Source organism: Wickerhamomyces ciferrii, contig 00075 (genome assembly GCF_000313485.1).
Source record: "Wickerhamomyces ciferrii WGS project CAIF00000000 data, strain NRRL Y-1031 F-60-10, contig 00075, whole genome shotgun sequence".
NCBI classification, from domain to species: Eukaryota; Fungi; Ascomycota; class Saccharomycetes; order Phaffomycetales; family Wickerhamomycetaceae; genus Hansenula; species Hansenula ciferrii.
The window spans coordinates 84,622-107,287 of NW_011887665.1; the positions used below are offsets into that span (position 1 = coordinate 84,622).

General features: G+C 28.7%; 9 protein-coding genes across 9 annotated transcripts; 3 read left to right on the plus strand and 6 right to left on the minus strand.

The window, feature by feature from the left end:
- Positions 1-84: 84 nt before the first annotated feature.
- On the plus strand, positions 85-939 carry RPN12 (proteasome regulatory particle lid subunit RPN12; the record flags this gene model as incomplete). Its single annotated transcript, XM_011276548.1, has 1 exon — positions 85-939. One exon carries the CDS (start codon positions 85-87, stop codon positions 937-939), a length of 855 nt encoding a protein of 284 aa, XP_011274850.1.
- A 69-nt stretch (positions 940-1,008) lies between these two features.
- VPS28 (ESCRT-I subunit protein VPS28) lies at positions 1,009-1,761 on the minus strand (the record flags this gene model as incomplete). The annotated part of the gene is made up of 1 exon (XM_011276549.1): positions 1,009-1,761. The coding sequence occupies one exon, from the start codon at positions 1,759-1,761 to the stop codon at positions 1,009-1,011; it is 753 nt and encodes a 250-aa protein (XP_011274851.1).
- A 430-nt stretch (positions 1,762-2,191) lies between these two features.
- Positions 2,192-3,196, minus strand: BN7_2857 (quinone oxidoreductase family protein; the record flags this gene model as incomplete). Its single annotated transcript, XM_011276550.1, has 1 exon — positions 2,192-3,196. The coding sequence occupies one exon, from the start codon at positions 3,194-3,196 to the stop codon at positions 2,192-2,194; it is 1,005 nt and encodes a 334-aa protein (XP_011274852.1).
- A 60-nt stretch (positions 3,197-3,256) lies between these two features.
- Positions 3,257-4,771, minus strand: BN7_2858 (uncharacterized protein; the record flags this gene model as incomplete). Its single annotated transcript, XM_011276551.1, has 1 exon — positions 3,257-4,771. The coding sequence occupies one exon, from the start codon at positions 4,769-4,771 to the stop codon at positions 3,257-3,259; it is 1,515 nt and encodes a 504-aa protein (XP_011274853.1).
- A 938-nt stretch (positions 4,772-5,709) lies between these two features.
- On the minus strand, positions 5,710-6,993 carry RGL1 (Rgl1p; the record flags this gene model as incomplete). Its single annotated transcript, XM_011276552.1, has 2 exons — positions 5,710-6,809; positions 6,903-6,993. The coding sequence occupies 2 exons, from the start codon at positions 6,991-6,993 to the stop codon at positions 5,710-5,712; spliced, it is 1,191 nt and encodes a 396-aa protein (XP_011274854.1).
- Positions 6,994-7,483: 490 nt separating this feature from the next.
- On the plus strand, positions 7,484-9,181 carry BN7_2860 (NACHT, LRR and PYD domains-containing protein 5; the record flags this gene model as incomplete). The annotated part of the gene is made up of 1 exon (XM_011276553.1): positions 7,484-9,181. The coding sequence occupies one exon, from the start codon at positions 7,484-7,486 to the stop codon at positions 9,179-9,181; it is 1,698 nt and encodes a 565-aa protein (XP_011274855.1).
- Positions 9,182-9,966: 785 nt separating this feature from the next.
- Positions 9,967-10,584, plus strand: BN7_2861 (uncharacterized protein; the record flags this gene model as incomplete). Its single annotated transcript, XM_011276554.1, has 1 exon — positions 9,967-10,584. One exon carries the CDS (start codon positions 9,967-9,969, stop codon positions 10,582-10,584), a length of 618 nt encoding a protein of 205 aa, XP_011274856.1.
- A 4,739-nt stretch (positions 10,585-15,323) lies between these two features.
- BN7_2862 (DUF4451 domain-containing protein) lies at positions 15,324-16,496 on the minus strand (the record flags this gene model as incomplete). The annotated part of the gene is made up of 1 exon (XM_011276555.1): positions 15,324-16,496. The coding sequence occupies one exon, from the start codon at positions 16,494-16,496 to the stop codon at positions 15,324-15,326; it is 1,173 nt and encodes a 390-aa protein (XP_011274857.1).
- Positions 16,497-20,216: 3,720 nt separating this feature from the next.
- BN7_2863 (DUF4451 domain-containing protein) lies at positions 20,217-22,121 on the minus strand (the record flags this gene model as incomplete). Its single annotated transcript, XM_011276556.1, has 1 exon — positions 20,217-22,121. The coding sequence occupies one exon, from the start codon at positions 22,119-22,121 to the stop codon at positions 20,217-20,219; it is 1,905 nt and encodes a 634-aa protein (XP_011274858.1).
- Between the last annotated feature and the right edge of the window lie 545 nt (positions 22,122-22,666).

Genomic DNA, 22,666 nt, shown 5'->3' on the forward strand with positions numbered 1-22,666 from the left:
TGTAAATTTGGTGGCAAGTTGATTCAAAAGATTGTAAAGGAATTGAAAGAAACCTTCAATTATCAACAAAGAATATATCACAAAATGCCATCTTTAGAAGATCTTACAAAGCAATTGAAGTCAGCTTTTGACTCTAAACATTATGAAAAATCAGAAGAATTGTTATCGCCAATTAAAATCCTTTTAATTCAAAATGAATTATTAATTCCAAATTTTAAAAGAACATCAGATCCACATTATGTTGAAGATTTAGTTATATCAAGATCAGTTTTAGAAATTGGTGCATTATCAGCTATTAATTTACAAAATTTTGATAAATTTGAAAATTATTTACAACAATTAAAAGTTTTTTATTTTAATACAGTTAATAATGAACAATTATCAAAATCTATAAACAAGAGTAAATTAATAAGTTTATATTTATTATTATTATTAGCTAAAGGTGATGTTGTTAAATTCCATACAGAATTAGAATTCTTGGGTAATCATTTGAAAAACATTGAAAATGATTTATATTTAAGTTATCCAATAAAGATTGAAAACTGGTTATTAGAAGGTTATTATGATAAAGCATGGGAATTAATATCAAATACAAATTCTGAAGAAAAAGTTAAATTAAAAGAATTTAATATTTTCAATGAAACTTTATTATTAGCAATTAGATTTGAAATTTCAAGATCAATTGAAAAAACTTATAAAGAATTACCTTTTGTAAATGCCAAATATTTATTATTTTTAAATAATGAAAAAGAAGTTGAAAATTTTGCAAAAGATCAAGAATGGAATTTTAAAAATGGAGTTTTATATTTTAATAATAATTTAAAAGAATCAAAATTTGCTATTGGTGAAGAAGATGATGATGATTTGAAATTGAATAATAGTGAAAAACTAGTGAAGAATACTTTAAACTATGCTAGAGAAATTGATTCAATCATCTAGTTATGACGTATGCTTTGTATACTACACAAGAAAAATGGAAATGACATAAAGTAGATAATATTTGTAGTTTTATTCCAACATTGTATAAAACCCTTTATAAGCATTATCAAGATCAAATAATAATTGTCTTGTATCATCTTCAGAAATTTCTTCATTAATATTCAATTTATTAATTTTAATTAACCATTCAATTAATTTACTTCTACCATCAAATTCTTTATTCCCACTAACTTTATTAACAGAAGTCATTAAATCAGATAATAAAGGATGTAATTGATCTTTTGCCTTATAATTCAATTTTAATGCATCCATACATGTAATGAAATTTCCCGTGGCTTCAGCAACTGCTCTCGAAGAAGCACCAATACCACCATTCCCACTACCACCAGCACCATTTCCTGATCCTGTTGTACTTGGTACGTTTATAGCATGTTCCACAGTTGCAGGTACACCAATTTCAATTCTTGAAGTAGCAGAGGGACAATTCAATCCATATTGTTTCTTGAAATGATCTAATGATTTGAATTCTTTAACAACATCTTGATTTTTCAAAATGGTATTATATTGAGCAAGAAGCCGTAGTACTGTAGGTGTATATTGATCTTCACCATCTTCATTTAAAGTATCTTTGATATATGCCTTTTCAATGAAGTCTAATACCGTGATTATGGAAAATAATTCTGCTAAAGATTCATAAATTTCACGTTGTTGTACTGTATTGAAAAGGGAAACTTCTTGATCTAAGTTGATGGAAGAATTTTTGATTCTGTTGTATGAAGGGTTTCTCTGTGTCGCAGTTGGTGCGTATGATGGAGTTGACATGTTTGTAATTGTGAAGTTTGTGGTGGTGATAAGTAATTCGATAGATTGTGAATTCTGGTGAAGTTATTCAAGTTTATCAACTTATGGGTGGTGGCTTATGTAATCAGTATATACATTTCCATTTTGAACATTAAATCAATAATTGCTACACCATCTACGCCATAAAAGGCTGATGCTGATTCGAGATAATGGATATGTCGAATTGTCGTTTAGAATGTAAGAAGGTGGCAGCTTTTAAAGTCATTTTTGGACCTCATATGATGTATTATAATATTATCCACGTCTCAAGAAGTTGGTGGTATACCATTTACCCATTTACTAATAAGAACATCAAATTAATAAATTGATATATAATTAAGATAAACACTATAAATTAGTTGATGAAATATATAACTAAATTGCACATCCTGTAAGTTAATCTGCTTCAAATTTATTGTGGAATTTCCAACAATAATTTACCAGTAGTTTTTCTTCCTTCTAAGTCTTCAGCAGCTTGTGAATAATTACTTAAAGGATAAGTTTTTTCAATTCTTAAATTCAATTCACCAGATTCAACAAGTTCTCTTAATTGATTAGAATAAAATTCCCATTCTTCTTTTTCCACGATATAATTGAATATAGTTGGTCTTAATAATTTTAAATTTTTTGGTGTCAATTTTGTCAATGGAACTGGTTCAACAGATCCTGATGCATTACCAAATGAAACCAATGTACCTTTTCTAGCTAAAGAATCTAAAGAAATTTGAAAAGTTACTTTAGCAACACCGTCAAAACTAGAAGCAACACCTTTACCATTAGTATACTCCAGGACTTTTTTAACAATATCTTCTGTTTTTGAATTAATTAAAAATTCTGCTCCATTTTCTTGAGCTAATTTCAATTTCTCAGCAGATGAAGCTGTGGCAATGACATGAGCTCCACGAGCTTTGATTAATTGAGTCAAAATTAATCCAACACCACCAGCCGCTGCATGGACTAATATATAATCTCCCTTCTGGACATTGTAAGCCTCATTGATGAAAGTTAATGCAGTGAATCCTTGAAGCGGTAAAGCAGCATATAGTTTCAATTTCTCATCAGTAGAATCTTTTGGTAATTTGAAAGCTTTTATTGATGGATCAAACTTGGTATATTGAGCAAATGTTGATGGTGATAAATATGAAATATAATCTCCAACATCAAAATCTTGGATTTTAGAACCTTTAGAAACAATAACACCAACAGCTTCTCTCCCTAATGTTAAAGGTTTTGGAGAAGGATAAACCCCAGTTCTAAAGTATGATTCAATGAAATTGATACCTGCGTATTTGTTCTTAATCAAAACTTCATGATCTTGAATTTCTGGTACTGGGATATCTTCATATCTTAAAACTTCTAAACCCCCAGTTTCATGAATTCTGATGGCTTTTTGAGTAGTTGGAATTTGAATGGACATTGTTCGTAATATAATTGATTCTTGAATTTCGTGATTATACAATATAAACGCCTGGTAAAATTATATTGATCTATTAATCAAAATTATCTGAGGCACAACCTCATATGGAACAGCTATACTGTTTTGATCTTCCTGTGTTTGAGAGATATCAAAAATCTGGGTAACACCTGAAATCAAAATAGAAGACTTAAAATTTCTATGTGACTCAAATTCAGTAACGGATCTAACAAACTGACTCAAAAAGTTTTGTGTTTCTTCTTCAGTAAAAAAATGACGACCATGAACTTGAACTGTTCCTGGACCTTTTAAAATTGACTCTTTCTTCGCGAATAGGTTACCTTTAGGCTTACTCACCGAGTCCCATATTTTGAACGGATTACAATTTTCAAGCTCTCCGTTGGTTTTTATGTTGTGTAGCCTTCTTCTTTGCTTCCCTTCTTGGAGATCATCAAAAAGAATTCCAGCAAGGGTCATCTCTCTGAAGTATGGGTTTTCTGGTAATATATCTTTGAAAGGTAAATATGAAGTAGAAACCAAGTCAATGAGTGACTCTTTGAACAAAGGTGGCTCAATATTTTTTCTGATACAATCTTCGTATTCTTCAGTTAAAAAATCAAATACCTGGAATGATTTTGCATTACATGATAAAACATTAAGTGCTTCATTCTTTGAGAGCTTACTTATAGTTTCTCCAAACATAAAACAGTCTTCAATCAATTCATTAAAATCATCAATGATAGTGATATTTGAACTCAACTCTTGTACAAAATGTCTAAAATAAGAATTTTCATTCGTAATGGTTTGGCTTAGAAATCTTTCAACATCTTTAAAGCTTCTAAATACCTTTGTTTTGATAGTTACAACTGCACCTGAGCTTAATTCACAATTGGATGTATAATAGCTTTCATTTGGGAACCTTCTATGATAAGTATCCAAAAATTCATACTTAGCTCCCTTTGATTTTTGATAATTTTCATAAAGCTTATAAGGATCTTGAGGATGAAGATAATAAAGCTCAGCAAAGTCCAAGTAATGTGAATATTGTTTTTGTAAAAGAGAAGTTGAGCTTAAAACCAAATCCAAGTGGAATGAATGATATACCATAGGTGAAAATAAATTGAACAACCGTTTATTCACTCTTATCATATTACCTGGATTGACACCATACTGAACAATTTTTAACCAAATTTCTGATGGAAAGCACAACTCTTTGTTACTACTTATATCTGGTTTACCTTTATAGGTTTTGATGAGCTTGTTTAAAAATGAGAGTAAAGACTTTTGAGCTCTTTTGTAATGTTTAGCGAAGAAGTTACAACCCTTTGAGCTTTTGAATCTAATATAATATCCAGCTTTCTGGGTCTTCCATAAGAATTTCTTGATAGCATAATGAAGTCTAACTTCTATTTCATATCTAACAGAATAAACAATCCCAATTGGTTCTGGAGGGTCACATTCTTTCAAGCCCATCAAGTGAAAAACAATTGCAATGTATACTGCAGGAATGACTTTCACTATAAGCTCTATGAATCGATAAAGTTTTGTCTCTCTTTCTCTTCTTTGCCAGTAGTCCATGGTGACTTATAAAAATCTATATAATTTTAGCTCTCTTAATGTGTTTAAGGGTATAAAATATATAACTATTAACGTGTGTCGAGGTAATATATTGCTAATTAATCGATCGAATTATTTGATGTCAAGGGGATATATTTAAGGACAAGCTAGCTGGGAGAAGGTTACAAATGACATGAGCAAAACATTCTTTATAATACATTATTTGAGAGCACAGGATAGACAGAAAATGAAGTAAATAGAGCAGTTAAACTGAGATTATTCCTATCAATTGATGAGAAGTTTAGATTTTACATCCGTCACCTGGGTGACGCTTCTGAAAGTTGATCCGGAGAAAAAAAGAACGAGCCCCGATTCCCGAAGTATAGGTACAATTCCAACTTCATGACAGTGGTCAGTGGTATAAGAATCCCCAATTTCCAAGCTGATATTAAATAAACGTTGACATTTCTTATAATTTAAATCATGACTTGTGGTGAGTAATCAGTGATAGAATATTCAATTGACAAGCCTTGGGTTGATATTGGGCTTTTCTTCAATATGGATGTTGATCGTTAAGTATTGATTTCAATAAGTAGTTCCTGGCGGATGTTGAGGATCGTTATATTCTTAATTATGATGTTGAGTTCACCTGGGGCTAATTATGGCTATACAGCTATGTAGCTGTGAAGGGATCTTAAGTCAAAGGAGCTCTTAGAATTCCTCAACTTAGCCAAAATTATTGATGACCATATTACAGTGCATATACGGTAATAAATCAAATTTATAAAGAGCTCGATTTGAGAATTGGAAAAAGATATATTTAGTTATCAAATTAATAATTGATTGAGTATTTTGAAGTTTTGAGCTGGAAAAGTTTTGTTAATTGTATTCAAATTCCATCATATTTTTGCTTACAATAATTGAGTATGATTTCATACTTCATTTCATTAATATATACTTCAATTGAACGCTTCTCTATCATCTTTTGATCTCATTTTTAACATCTTTCTTTGAGGATAAACTAAAGTATCATATTTATTATCATATGAGATCTTACCTAATTCATTCTCAATTTTTTTTAAAAATTCATTAGCCATTTCAGATTCTTTCAAGATCCATTTTAATAATTTAATACTTTTAACACGATCAAATGGTGCTATTGTAATAGGTTGTTGAATTTCTGTATCTTTTGCATGTGAGAATTTACATTTAACTCTTAATTCATAATATGTACTAAAATAATTTGATCTTTTAGTTAATGGTTGATGATGAGTTAAGGGGATTGGATTTGGTTGATGTTCAATTATTATAGGTTTTAAATCATTGGTAGGGAAATCTTGTGGTTGTTTATTTAATAATTTTGGATCTTGTTGTTTTAATAATAATGAATATTTATTCATTCTATTAGGGTTAAAAGTTATACTAAATTGATTTGAATAACCTTTTGTACCAATGTATAAATTATCATAATCTTGATGTTTTTGTGCCACTAAAGCTTCTTTAATAAATGATCTTTCACATCTACAATCAAAAATCTCCACAATTTCTAATGTAATTTTTTTCAATTTTATCTTATCAATCATTCTTCTGTTTGATGGATTTGCAGTGATTTTGGTATTAACAACTAATTCTTCATCTGGTCCTATAGCAGATGAAGGTAATGAATATTCAATCATAACATTATTATCTCTTGAATCCACCACTCTAGAAATTGGCTCATTAAATTGTCTATAAAGTGGTAATGTATCATAAGTTGTTATTACAACTGGGAATTCAAATGTTTTAATATTATTCTTAACACCTGTAGAAATTGCAGTTACTTCTAAAGCATGGGTTGTAGTACCAAATTTCATACTTTCAGCAGTGGGACCAATATCATTCTTAATTCCAATTATAAATGGGATATCAACAGATATCACACGATCATTTATCGTGTATTTAGTTTCATAATTAATTTTTTTCAAAGATGGTGCAATATCTCGATGTGGTTTACTCTTTAATGTATCAACAGTGACAAATTTCAATTCCACGGAATCTAATGGTACTGGGATACCTGTACCTGATCTAACTTCTAATGTACCAACAATCACTGGCTAATTTAGATGAATTGTTAATAATAATAATCTATAATGATTAACCAATTGTTTTATACTCACATATGTCTTTGGAACACCAGGACATCCCTGGACCATGGATTTGTTTGAAGGCTTGAGATTGATATCAAATGATTCTGGAAGCACCATTTCCTTTGTGTTTGTAGTAATTCGTATGATTTTTGTCTACAAAATTGTTTTAAAAGAAGTTGATTTTTCGATTTGATTTATTGATATTTTTGGAAAGTGTTTTGGAGTTTCCGTTTATGGATTACTTCCCGTTTAGGATGTTTTTATCATTTTTTTTTATTGTTTTGATTATTTTGATCAGTAAATAAAATATGAGAACTTTTCCAAATTTTCCACTGAAAACTGAAAACAGATCTAGTCAATTCATTGCAAAAATGTTTTTCACACTGTTTGGTTTGAGTGGTTTATGCCTGAAATGATATATACTGAGATGCTCGCTGGTTTGGAAATCTTTTTTGCCCATCTTTGACTGGGTTGATAAAATTTTTGGTTTTTGTGTCATTGATCTATTGAATTTGAAAATTTATAATATCTAAGATTTTACTTGATTTGAACTATATTTGAAGTGGACAATTATATCACACATTTCAAGAGATAAGTGGAAGATATCATGGTTCTTCATGATCCAGAATGTTGGTCTTATGGTGCATCTATTGATATATACTGTCGTCCTTATAATTACCCACTTGATTGGTCTAAAATCAAACCACCAATACCATTACCATTAAATCAACCAATCACTGAATCAATACCTGAATCAATACCTGAACTGGATCCAAAATCAATTACAGAATCAAATACAGAATCAAATACAAAACAAAAAACAGAAACTAAACGTAAAAAAAAGAAATCTAAATCTAAAGTTGAACTTGAACCTGAATCATTATCAGCATCTATTTCTGAATTATCACTTGATTCAAGACCTGGATCCAAAAATGAATCAACATCTGAATCAACACCTGAACAAGTACCTGAATCCAAAACTGAATCCAAAACTAAATTCAAAACTGAATCCAAAACTGAGTCCAAAACTGAATCCAATACTGAATCCAAAACAACCAAAAAAGATCCGTTTGATTTAGCAAAGCGGTTAACTCGTCCAAAATCTAGATCTGTTGATATTTCTCTTCAAAATAGACCTCAGTTAACACCAGGATATATACATAATGTTAATGATGGTAAAAATGATAAAATATCTGAAGATTTAATCAAAAAATCTGAGGATTGTATTGCTGATTTACTGAAGGCTTTAGATATACTGGATAATGAAGAAGAATCACTGGATGATCAAACAATGAGTGAATGTGAAACGGTAATTTTAGAATCAAATACAAGACAATTTAATCATATATTGGTTGGTGGTAAAAAGGGCAAAAGTGAACCAAACAGTGCTGTCCATAATGATGGTATGACTCTTGAAAGGGTTAAAGGTGATTTGAATTCTTTTTATTATTTTTTCGATGTTGAAGAAAAATTAAATTCTAGTATAAATATATGGACATTAAGGAAAATTCAATGGTTGTTCTCAAGACCAAGAATGGTTGATGTTCCAATTGTTGATTTTTGGGATCAAATTTTTAAAAATAATTTAGCTAAATGTATGAGTTCAGAGTTGGCAGTTTTATTATATGCAAATTTTAAAGAATTATGTCGAGTACATAAATTTGAAGAAAATCAAATATCTGCACAATTTTTCTATAAAACTTTTTTCTATCCAATGCTTGAATCAATAGATATAAATATAAGTCTTTTATGGAATCCAATTGAATTGGAAACAACAAATTTTACAGATGATGGTTTTTTACAAAAAAGACAAATATGTCATCCAGATCCTTTTTCAATTTCTCTAAGAAATTTACCAACCTTTTCAAAACATCCATATGTTTCAGAAAAAAATTATGATCCATTTAAATATGATGAATATAAACATGGTGATTCTATTCATATTATTTGGAATGAATGGATGAATGGATTTTATGGTAAACAATCAATTCAAAAAATTGAAAAAACAAGATCATTATTAGGTAAAATGGGTCTGATTGAAATGAATGAAATTGAAAATAGAGGAGATTTAATATGTCCATTAAGGAAAAATATCTTATTATTCATTTATTATGGGGCATTTTATAAAGGTGTATCACCACAAGTTAATGTTGATTTATTACAAGCTTATTTATATTTTAATGAAAATAATCTTGAATGGTTATCTAAAAATATGTTTGAGATTTTTGAAAAAGTTTATGAAATAGATTTAAATGCTGTTCAGCCATTTCTTATCTTTGCAGAAGATATTCCATTACAGATGTGAGATTTGTTGTGTATAGGTAATATCTTGGTTTATGATTATGACTTGAGGTTAATATATTCATTTATCCGAACCGAAATCGGATCAAATTTATCTTGTAGACAGACAATTTAATCACATGTTAGCATCAGTCTTGATTATTTAGTATGATTTCTTGTGTTTAGTGTTCAATGCTCATTGGAATCATCACGTTTATGTGTTTGTCCTTTGTCCTTTTATTACGTACAATACACTCACGTTTTCAAGATTTTCATAAAAAACAAGAATTTTTGCATACTTAAAAAACGTTTCTAAAAACCCTGATCTAGGAATTAGGATCTTGGAATCAATCAAATTAGTCAATAAGATTGATACTTACCATGAGTACAAGTCTATTTTGAATTAGGAGAGTCATCCATTTCATGATGGTGTGAAGACAAGGATTATCAAAGTGATGTGAAACCTTTGCTTATCAATTGATTGAAACATGATTGAAAATTCATTGAAAACCAACTGTATTGTATCCAGTCAGGTATATTAGTATCAATGCATTGTGTGCTTTATCCCTCGTGTTTGAATGTTTTATGATTTACAGAGAGTAAGGTCTTTTGTTAGATTGGTTGTTGGTTGTTAATGTACGTATTAGGAAATTGGATTGATCTTTAATCTCGTGGGTACTGTACTACACCTGAACATGTGAAGTTTATGAATTATATTTGGGGTATAAATACTTGTATGAATCCCTTTTAATGGATGATGAAAGTGTTGCTAAGTATATCTATCATATATTTCATATATTTCATATAATAATGGTTTCAATTAATAAATTTTTAATCATATCTATTTTACCTTTCCTAACAAATTCATTACCAATTGTTTCAAAAAATCAAATATCAGATGTTATAAGATATGGTGAAGTTAATGTTGATCCAAATCATTCAGATGATGCAACTTATGGAGAGATTTATAAACTTTTAACAGGATCTTTGACAAAAAGAACAGATGTTCAAGTTTGTCTTGGTGAATCAGATTCTAGTGGTTCATGTATTTCAGATGATCGTAATATTGATCAATTAGTTTCAAAAATTGGTGGATTAATTACAACAAGACAAGGGCAATGTGGAGACAGTGGTACATTTGCAGTTGAAGCAAGTTCATTATATTATAAATATCAATCAACAGGTTCAGATTGTAGAAATACTGCATTACCAGAAACTGATATTGGAGCATTGAAAAGATGGATAAAGAATCAAAATGGTGGTAAAGTTTGTAAAAATCAATGTGTTCAATTAAAACATGGTACTGGACAATGGACTGGATTTGTTGGGTTTGGTACAGATGAAAATGCAGTTAAGAATTTACAATGTGATGAAAGTATTAATAGTCATGTTTCTAAATGTGAAAGTGGTGGGAATGCTGATATTTGATTGTGAATTTATTTGTACTGGTTTAAGTCTTTCTTTCAATTCTTGTTTACGTCATTCATTTCAATAAGATTTAATATTAATTAATTTGTTGTAAATTAGCCGCTGAGATTTTTGTATATAAAGAGCATTGTATATCCACTTTTTCAAAAAATCTTTTTCTTTAATTTTATTTAATCAACTGGACTTGCTTGTGCACTCCCCATGGTTCGGATTAAATTCTTTTATTCTCAATAATTGTTGATTTCATCCGCTGAGCTGCTTTATGGAGCAGAACTGTTTTGTTGGCCTGAATTTTATTGAACACCTCAGATATAGATGATGATCTTAGGGTCTATATTTTCATTTCAAAATTCTGTTATTTCATAGATGATTATTGGTTATGAATACACCTTTTTGAAATGCAATTAATATATGGAAAGATCAATCTTATATGAAACTATATTTGATTTGATCTTTTAAGTTGTTTATACATTTTAAAGATTGTAGAATTTCGACTTAAGTTCACTACAACACTACAACTATTTTCGTTCAAAATAACAATCATTTCTAGCTTATACTGAGATTAGATATCTCACCAATCATCTAGTAATAAATAGAAATAATCTCGTGTATCAATTATATAATGATTCATCTATCAATAACAATAGTTTTGAGCTTCATTATATACATATCAATCAAAAACTCATAAAGAAAAAATGCTCGATAAGGAGGACACCCAATAGTACGGCTAAATATGTGAATAATCATAATCACGCTCACAATGAAGCAAACACCACTAGTTTTCTTTAAATCTTTTCAAAAAAACCACAAGGAGTATTAACATGTATCCATGTTCAAACAATAGAACGTAAATTGTCTTCAGAAAGAAAACCCCCGTTTGAATTTTCTGATTTTTTTGAATTATACACGATGCATGATACACTCAATCATCATCAAAATATTTTGAATCATCTACATTTTCTTCATTTTCAAGATATATTCATACTTTTCAAAGATTCTTAAACTGATTTCTTAGTATATTTGAGTGAAATTACCTTATCAGCAGTTAAACTATAAGTTTCAGTTAAAAAAGCTGGCAGAAAATGAAGTGTTGATATTAGTACTAACAAATGTCATCTACTAAACTACACCATTAGCTCTAGATCCAAGTGACTTTCTCATTCTGTACTACAGCTCATTCAATTATTGTCTAAGTGATTGATTTTTTATATTGTTTCTAATTTATACTTTTGTGGTTGTGATTCAACTATTGTAAATTAGCCGCTGAGATTTTTGTATATAAAGAGCATTGTATATCCACTTTTTTGAAAAATATTCTTTTCCTTTCATTTTATTTAATCAACTATAATCACTTTCTGGTGGGCTTCCCATGATTCCAAAGCTTAATTATTTTCTGATAATATTCAATACAATAAGTATTGATTCCATCCGCTGATCTGCTTATTTGAAAAACTGCTTTTTTGACTTACTAGCTTTAAATGTATGATAGATTATGATATTATGGTCTATATTTTCATTTCAAAATTCTGTTATCTCATATACATGATATATTATTGGTTATGAATACACTTTTTGAGATATGATTTAATACATGGAAAGATAAATCTTATATGAAACTAATATATTTGATTTGATCTTTTAAGTTGTTTACATTTTAAAGATTGTAGATTTTCGACAATTAAGTTCACTACAGCTATTTTTGTTCAAAATAATGATCATTTCATAACTTATACTGAGATTAGATATCTCACCAATCATCTAGTAATAAATAGAAATAATCTCGTGTATCAATTATATAATGATTCATCTATCAATAACAATAGTTTTGAGCTTCATTATATTATTTTCAACATATAGGTCAAAGACAAACTCATATAGAAAAAACGCTCGATAAGGAGCACACCCAATAGTACGGCTAAAGATGTGAATAATCACGCTCACAATATTAAAGAAAACACCACTAGTTTAAAACCACAAGGAGTATTAACATTTTCCATATTCAAACAATAGAACGTAAAGTCTTCAGAAAGAAAACCCCCGATTGAATTTTTTGACTTTTTTGAATTATACACGATACATGTACACAATATTGGGCGGTACTAACAAATGTCATCCAATAACCTACACCACTAGTAATTCTAGATCCAAGTGACCTTCTTATTCCGTACTACAGCTCATTCAATTCTTGTTTAAGTGATTGATTTCTATTGTTTCTAATTTATACTTTTGTGGTTGTAGCTGTTTATTGTAAAAAATTAACCGCTGAGATTTATTTTGTGTATATAAAGATTGTTTACTCAACTTTTTTGTAACTCTTTCATTCCATTATATTGTTTAATGTAGGTAATATTGGTCAACGTGTATTCTTGGGACCATGGTTGAAATGTTGGAATTGTATGCCAGCTGTACTACGTGCTAGCTTGATTTCTTCAGAAAATTTAAAATTGATGTTTGGAATACCGATCTGTTTGGTACTTCTAAAAGGAATTTTATAAGTTTCATCTCATAATTCTGTTTATTTCATATATATACTAGTTGAATATGAATACACTTTTAGAGATATGATTTAATATATGGAAAGATCAAAATCATACAAAACTATATTTGATTTAAGATCTTTTTAAAATGTTTAAACGAATTCAAACATTGTAGTATTTCTATCCTCAACTACAATTGTATTCAAAATATTAATAATCATTTCATAAGTTATACTGAGACTAGATATTCTCACCAATCATCAAGTAATAAATAGAAGTAATGATTTTTATCAGCTATATAATTATACCAAACTAGCTATGCAATAATAACAACATTTTTGAAATAATTATTGGCAAGCTTGTTCTATATTAAATATAAGCTCTGTAACGTCAAAACGTCAACAGAGAAAGCACGCACTTCCGTTTTAAAATCAATAGTCCTATAAGTACCTTTAAAAACAACATATACTGAGGTAAAAAGATTAGGAAATCATATAAAAAAACACCACAAAGACTTATTCAAGAAACATAGTTAATTTTAATGGTAATTTTGTTGACGAATACCAAAAGATTAAATTTTTTTGAACTTCACACGATCAAAATGACTTCAGCTTCGAACATCAAAAATCTCAGTTTGATTTTATCCTTAAATTAACGTAATTATAATCCCTTTATATTCTATTTTGAATAGTTTGGCTTCAATCATGTAAGCCACTTTGTATGTGCGTAAACTGTTTATTCTTTCAGGCTGTTTAATACTAAAGGATAAAATTGAGCTCAGTGATTATTTTTTACTGCTAAAATTATAAGTAAGTCAAATCTCTACGATTTAGCTAGTCTGGTACAAATAAAATCATTATATTGATAATACTGGATATTTCTGGTATCATATTATTTTTGATTAATTAATTGGATCATTGATATGGTGGAACTACAAGAACATCAACATCATTGAGGAAATGGTCTTAGTGTGTCTCATTGTCTATGCTTGTTGTGCTCTATGGCTTTGTCCATATATATCATATCTGTTCTACAATTCAACTCTAGTTGAAACTTCTATTTACGTCACTTTATAATTTCAAATATATAGTTTTTATTAATTTATTGAATTTTCATGAATATTGTAAAAAATTAGCCGCTGGGATTTTTGTATATAAAGAGAACTGATTATCCACTTTTTTAAAAAACTTTTTCTCAACTAATAATTTTGCATTCAATTAATTACCACTCTAGCTGAAGAGGAGCGCTTACATCGATCATACCTCGATAGTATTTTGGTGTACTTTATTCCCACAATTTAAAGCTATATTTTTTCAAATTTCAGTTGTATGATTGGCCTTATAACTAGTTATAAGGATCTGTTTATCTCATAATTTTGTTATTTCATATATATAATTAATATTATTGGTTATGAATACACTTTTTGAGGTATTTTAATATATGGAAAGATTAAAATCATATAAAACTATATTTGATTCAAGATCTTTTTAAGTTGTTTATATAAGTACTATTAATGATTGTAGGATCTCGACTATACGCTTAACTACATTAATCCTTTGTTTAAAATATAAATAATCATTTCTAATTTATACTGAGACTAGATATTCCACCAATCATCAAGTTGATAAATCGAAATGACCTTGTGTATCAAATATATATATAATGATCATACTATATTGTTGATAAAAATAGTTTTGATCTCCATTATTTAAAATTTAAAAGTTGCTTGTGAATTCAAATCGATGCACATCAGATATTAAACGAGCGCAAAAACAACTGGAATGTAACCACAAAAGAACTTTATGCAATCAAATGAACAATAGAAAAATTTACTCAACTATATCAGCCAACAAAAAACACTATTAGGAGAAACCGATCACTGGTAACATATTATGTAGTTGAAAAAAACTTTTTGATTGATTTTTGAACTTTACGCGATCAAAAGTTTCAACTTTGAACCTTGAACCCTTGAAACAGAACCATCTCTAATTAAACTTCCTGAAATGCTCCTTCAAATTATCTATTTTCAATTGAAAACATTTTTATATGTTCCTAATATATCAATGGTTTAAAGCTGCTCAAATTAAATTGGTTTTGATGGTTATAATGGTTTTGCCGCCTGTTGTTTAATAAAGCAAAGGGGAAAGGGAATGTTTCACTACAATTCAACTATACTACAAATCAAAATTCATCATGCTCTACTTTCATAATATTCAAAGGGATTGTACTTCATTGTTGATATTGAATGCCTTTTGGCTTTACTTAATCCCTATATTGTTGAAGAAATTCTAATAACACATGAGCAATTTGATCATCAGTAAGATTTTTGAAAAAATTTGAATCATATATGTTATTTTCATCATCATAAGACCATTTTTCCACTAAAGCTTTATTTTTTGCTTTATCTTTCTTTGATTTCTTTTTACCTGGACCAATTGATTTTATACAATTCTTTTCATTAAATAAAATAATCCTTGATGAATCATTATATGATAAATTAAATCGTTCTTTAACATTTGGTGATGAATAAACTCCTGGTTTAACTAATAAAGATTCTAAACATTTAATAATTTCATCATTACATATCGTCATTGTTGGCTTCCATGAATTTGGACATCTTTTTTGTTGATATTGAATTACTTCATCATGGGATTTTTGACATATTGGATAAAATATATTTTTTGGTTTTGAAATATGTCTTGCTATAACATTTTTAATTATTTGTTCATTAGATTTTGCATTTAAATGATTTATGGAAAAATGTTGAAAATATTCTTTATATGGTGTTGTTATATTTTTAAAATTTGAAAATTGGAAAATTGCATTACAACTTTGTACAATTTCACCATTATTAAGATTTAAATGTTGATATGGACATATTATACTTAACTTATAATGTTTATCAGATTCATATAAATATCTATTTGATTTACTATATCCAACAAATGGTTGAGGTATAATTGAACCATTTTTCAAAACTCCATGTTCAAATGACATATGTTTCTCATATTCACAATTATTTGTTTTATAAAACCCAGGAAGTTTAGGCTGAAGTTTTGACTTATTTGTTTTTTTGTCATTTGATTGATTCATTTCACATAAGGGACATAATTTAAATGTATCAAAATTTGAACTTGATTTAGAATTACCAATTTGAACTTTATACATCACATTTGTTGAATTCAAATAATTTAAAGGATCATGATCTTCATTAGGTTCAAGTTTAAAAGTTGGATATTTGCCATAAATTTCATAATATTGGTAATAAAACTGAATTGGATCTTGAGCATATTGATTATAATTTATTGAACACACTCTTGAGAAAAGGTTTTCATATGGGATATTTCTACCTTTATCAATGATAAAATTTTTGATTCCTTCATATTCTGACTTTTTTAACATTGAATTTTTAAATTCATTAATATTTAAAGCCATGTTGTAATTTGGAAGTAAAAATAGCAAAAACGTTATTAAGCAAAAGAGTTATGTTAAGCTATAGTGCAAATCAATTACTTCAAGTCTTTTTTAGTGATTATGAAGGGCTACAGGGTTGTTGGTTATTATAAATTTCAATTATAGTACAAAAAATTATGAAAAACATATTTGACAAACTACACAAAGATGAATTAATCATGAATTTTGATAAAGAATCAAAGCTTTAAAATATTCAAAAGGTTTCATAAGATACATTGACATGGTGAACATCAATCATTCATTGAATTATATAGCTTATTCAAGAGTTCTTGAATCTACATAAACTCAATAATGAAACAACCTTCAATTCACCATACTAATCAGCCCCATAACATTAGATCAAATACTTTTCAATTTTATCAAAATATTGGTTTTGTACCATTTCAATTATGAAAAATTAGCCGCTGAATCTTTAAAAACATATAAAAATTCCAAAATCATTAAAAAGATTTTAAACTCTTAATGTTTATTTTAATATTAGTACCCTGCCCTTATTCCTTTTGAGTAACTCATTCAATGATATTTTAAAAATTTGGTCTATATTCTGCGTTTCTTTAAGAACCTTTTGTATTTTTTATCTAATTTAATAATAATTGATAATCAATTGATTAATAAATTAAGTTTTTATTATCATTGTTTATTTAAATACCTAATCAACACTACATGGATTATAATAATATTTTATTGAATTATAATATACATGTCTTTAATTTTAGTTTTCAATGTAGCGCTTTATAAGCTCTATGATGTTACTTTCATGAACTCAATCTACTTATTAATTACTTATATGAAGCTGTTTATTTACATACCGGTTTTTATTTCCGGTGGAATTTCAAAATTAATTCAAAGATTTTAAATATTCAATGATTTCTGTTAACAAATATATCATTTTTATTATAAATTTATGCTTTATTTGTTCCAGTAACTTTACTGCTGATAAATAACTACTAAAATATGAGGTTTGAAATATTTGAACTTTTCATATTTTATAAAATGCCAACGTAGTAAATTTTAATTTTACTTTAGAAATAAATTATTTAAAATTTGTTCAAATTTTTTTTGACAAATATCAATGAGAAACCAATATAATAATAAAATTTGAAGTAATTAATGTTCATCAAGCCACTTATAACACTAAGTTTAACTGCAAAGTTCTTAATATATTTGATAAATTAAAATTATTATATGTTGATTACATAAGCAATATCATCACTGGATAGTGGTAAGGTGAGCATTGAAGTATTGTAGAAAATCATGTTACTTTTACAAAATTACAATCTTAGCTGGATATACGTATAACCAACTGCCCATTTTTACTATTATCCCCAGTTATAAACGAGACGTACAGCCATTTATCTTAAACATATCAACTGACGTTAACGTAACCCAATTCTCAAAAATCCTTTTATTCCCTTACATTTCTTACTAGTTATGTACTAATATAACCGTTTAGGAATTTGGTCTTACTGATTTTAACTTTTACGCTAAACGATAACTTTAATATCAGTTAATATCAGTTCATAATTACTATTCATTTTACCAGAGTTAAACTTTAAAGTTATCTTTTACTCCTCGATGCCTCGTATAATAAGCATACCCAATCTTTACCAAATTCGTTACATAAGCATATACTTCAATCTATGGATCTTATTACCAAATTGGTTAATCAAGCGTTAAAGAATACTTGATATGATGTGATTAACGTTTAGATAGTAATTTTATAGGAAATTTGAACATAAGAAAAGATGGGGCATTGATGGAATTGATAATACTTATTAACCTTGATAAGTTTTTGTGTCAAGTGTCAAGTACTTCTATGTTATCTTCAGCTTTATGATATTGATTATAAACTTGGGTGTTTTATGGAGTAATGGGAGCAATTGCTATGTTATGGATCTTGGTTCTTAATTTGGTATTGATCTTGTTGAGTAGAACTTGTTGAATGTTGAATTGAATCAAGTCCGAATCATTGTAACGTCAAGATACAGGGGTTTAAACGAGTGGTATAGTACTAAGGTATTCAAGGCTATACAAAATCTAAACGATATTGCTGTTCAGTATTAATGTTTTGTGACAAAATTGATAATCGGGTGTTAATTGTTATATAAGAACTTACTTGATTGTTTATTTTTGTCTCCATGTTTACCACTTGTTTGTTTACATTTCATCAAAGTTTCGTGTTTTGTTCTTGGAGACACGCGTGTCTAAACACCCTGTTTCGTGTGTTTTTGGCGAGGGTACACGTCCACCTGCGACGCGAAATGGCGTCTGTCACATGACACATAGTTAAGCTCTCGTTTAAGGATTTTTCTTCTGTTCTTGGACATGCGATCCATACAAACAGTGAAGATTGGAGTTTTAAAGTGGGATAAATTGGATAGGAAATAGGACTACTACAATTGACAAACGGGATTTAGTACTATGTGATCCTCTCTATCCAACCATGTAATTAATATCACTCAATTCAAACTACCAATTCTCAATTATTCAGTTATAAATCTTGTAAACTGTGTAAAAGTATATGTCAAAACTGTCCCAACCGTTCTGTCCCAAATCTTACGATAAAATTCAAAAACAGTTTTTGTTGAAAATTTGTCTTTTTTTGTAAATCTGAGAAATGAGAAAACCACATTTGGACAAAAAATCAGCTAACTTTTGATAAGTGAGTATCCACAATTCACAATTATATAAATACAAGTTGAAATCCTTCATCTTTAGAAATGTAGAACTTGTAACTCATCATCAACTACTACAACTACAACAAACAAACTATACACACACACAATGTTCGCTACTAGATTATCAGGTGCCAATTTCAGATACTACAAACCTTTACACAACTTATCAAACAAAAAGGTTCAATCTTTATTAATGCTTAGTTATTTAAGTATTGGTTTCACAGCTCCATTCTATTTACCGTTAAGATCTCATTACAAGAAACAATATGAATATAATACAACAGGTACAATGAACTTGGCTGGTTTTGTCAAAATATAATCAATCTTGACCTTATTGGTTATCAAACAACAATGGTTATATTAATATGCAATATATCACCACTCTTCAAAGAGGAAAAGAATATAAAGGTTATTAGATTTACACAGTTACAACAAAAAAGATTAATATTTAATTCACAACACACATTCGTTATCACTACAATTACAATGCTTTCAATTCTATCAATTTGGTTATGGTTAACATTTTATACCAATTGATCTATGTCAATCTTTTAACAATTACTTTTTTTTCTTTATAATTTATGATTTTTAATGAAAATGGAAATTTGGTTTTTTGGAATATATGGTTTTAATTAAAATATGCTTATTGTAGTCTTGTCCCATTGTTCAATGTCTGTTTGATCGATGTATAAAACCATTTTAATGAACTATACGTCATGAGATCAATTTTAGTACATATTTTATCATACTAAAGTGATTCAAGGCTTATAAATCATTATTCTTCTTTCATATTACTGGCTAGAGTTTTATAATGAGCATTGGTTAGCAAATCTTTTCAAATGATGTCTCGAATGAGATCGATGTACCCAGGAATTACTTGGAATTTTAGTACTACGGAATTATAACTATATGACGTTTTACGGTTAAATTTTAAAATCAAATTATCATAAATTAAAAATTGGTTATACTAAAAAAAATATCATATCATCATAGTTATTCATCATCATGTTCTCTTTCTTGTTTCTCTGATGACATTGATTAAAGCTGGTGGTGGATATATCGGTTTAACGAGGATATCATTAAGATCATCCAGGTCATCTTCTAAGGGTTCATAATCTTCATCATCATCCTCATCTTCTGAAAATTCATAATCTTCATCATCTTCATTATCATCGTCATCTTTTGAAAATTCAAAATCTTCATCATCGCCATCTTCTTCATCATCATCTTCATCTTCTGAAAATTCATAGTCATCATCATCTTCATCATCATCATTGTCATCTTCTGAAACTACAAAGTGAGCTCCATCATCATCTTCATCATCTGAAAAATCAAAGTGAACATCATCATAATTATCATCTTGTAAAAATTCAAAGTCATCTTCATCATCATCTTCATCATCATTGTCGTCATCTTCTGCAAATTCAAAGTGAACTTCATCATCATAATCATCTTGTAAAAATTCAAAATCATCTTCATCATCATCTTCATCATCTGAAATTTCAACATTTTCAATAAAATCAAGATTTGCATCATAATAATCACCAAAAACTTCTTCATTTTGAGGCTCTTCAACAAATTCAGGTAGTGGTGGATCTAATGGATCTCCCATGTATATATCATTAATATTATTGAGAAAAGCATTTCGTCTAAGCCCTAAACGTCGACCTAAAACTTCATGGATTTGATTAATTTCAAGGTGATTTAAAAGTCCAAGCTCATCATCATCAGCATCATCATTAACATCATCAGCATCATCATCATCATCAACAAGGGCCGGTAAATCACCTACTTCACCAAAGTTCAACAAATTACCAAAGATATCACCTACTCCATTAAAGTCCTGAAAATCACCAAATTGAAAATCATCAAGATGAGGTCCTAAAATATCTAAAATTGGAGCAGGACTATCCAAAGCTTCAGGTATTTCTTCTTCAGCTTCCTCATACAATTCAAGTTGCTCATCATCATCATCAAAAACTGATTCAATATCAGAATCAGAATCAGAATCTTCTGATGGTGAAGTTAAATTCTTGTGTAAAGGGGTCAGCTCAAGATTCACTGAAGGGTGAATTTGTGATGGATTTGGGCTTATTCTCATAGCTTCTTGGAAAAGTTCATCATCCCATGATGGTACAAGTAATGGTTTAATTTCTCTATAGTTATTAGTGTTCTCTAAGTAATATCTGAATGCGATTAAATATAAATTTAAATGAAGTGGAATGAAATAATTACGTATCAAATTTCTATTACCTTGATCACCACCAGAACGATAAGTTGATCTATAACGGATTGTCCCTGATGGTTCTTCTTCATGTAACACATGACATTGATGAAAATGATTAAAATATTCAGCAAATGGAGTTTTTGAATCTTTATCAAATGAAAAACTTGCAAGACATGCTTGTCCGTCATAAGTTTCTAAATAATGTGGACAAGTGATTGTTAGCTCACGTTGTTCATTAATTGGTAAGCCATTACCACCATCTTTAAAGACCAACGTATTACCGATATATGGTTGTGGTGCCTTTAGATCATTTGTATAAACACCATGATGTTCTCTTAAATGTCTCTCATAATCACCATTTGAAATATCGAAAAAAGTCTCAACTTTATTTTTTTGAGAATTATAAGATGTTGTACAAAATGGACATAAGAGAGAATAAAAATTTGCTGAAGCCTTTTCTCTTGGGTTAGTTGGATCACCTTTGTATAAAGATACTTTACAAGGATAAAGATCATTGTTCAAGAATGGATTTTCACCAATACCAGCATCAAATGCATTTAAGCCTGTAACTGATTTATAATCAGCTTTGAACCTTTTAATATCATCAGAATATATGTTTGTGTTTTGTAAAGTACCAATATGGATATCACACCAATTAATTGGTGGAGGATTGGAACTCATGATTGAAAGTTAAAAGATTGTTAGTTTAATTTGTTTATTGTTATAGATTACCTAAGCGTTGTATGTGACCCTTAGTAATCAGTATAGTAATAATTGTTTGGGGGAATTCTAAAAAGCTTTATGATTTGGAACTTTGTTTTATAATCAGAAAGTGAAGAATAAGAAGAAGAAAATGAAATGAATAAATCAAGAAATTCCTTTACTTTTATAATTTTCTGTTGAGCAGAGAGCACATTGAATTTTCAAATTTTCTGTTCAATGATGCGTTAATTAGATGAGATGAGTTGAGTATGAGTATGAGTTTGGGTAGAGGGAGATATATGAGAGCGAGCGTTTTAAAATAAAACCCTTTATTAAATACCTCATGTGATTCGTCTTGATAATTTTCAATGGTTCCAATATGATTACAATATTGAAGACTGTTAATTGAAATCATTTGTAGCTAAATTTCACGCTTTATAGGAAGTCAAATCGACTCCTTGTAACAACTTATTTGTGACTGAAATACACTAATTTGAATTTAATGGTAAATTGAGGGAGCTAGT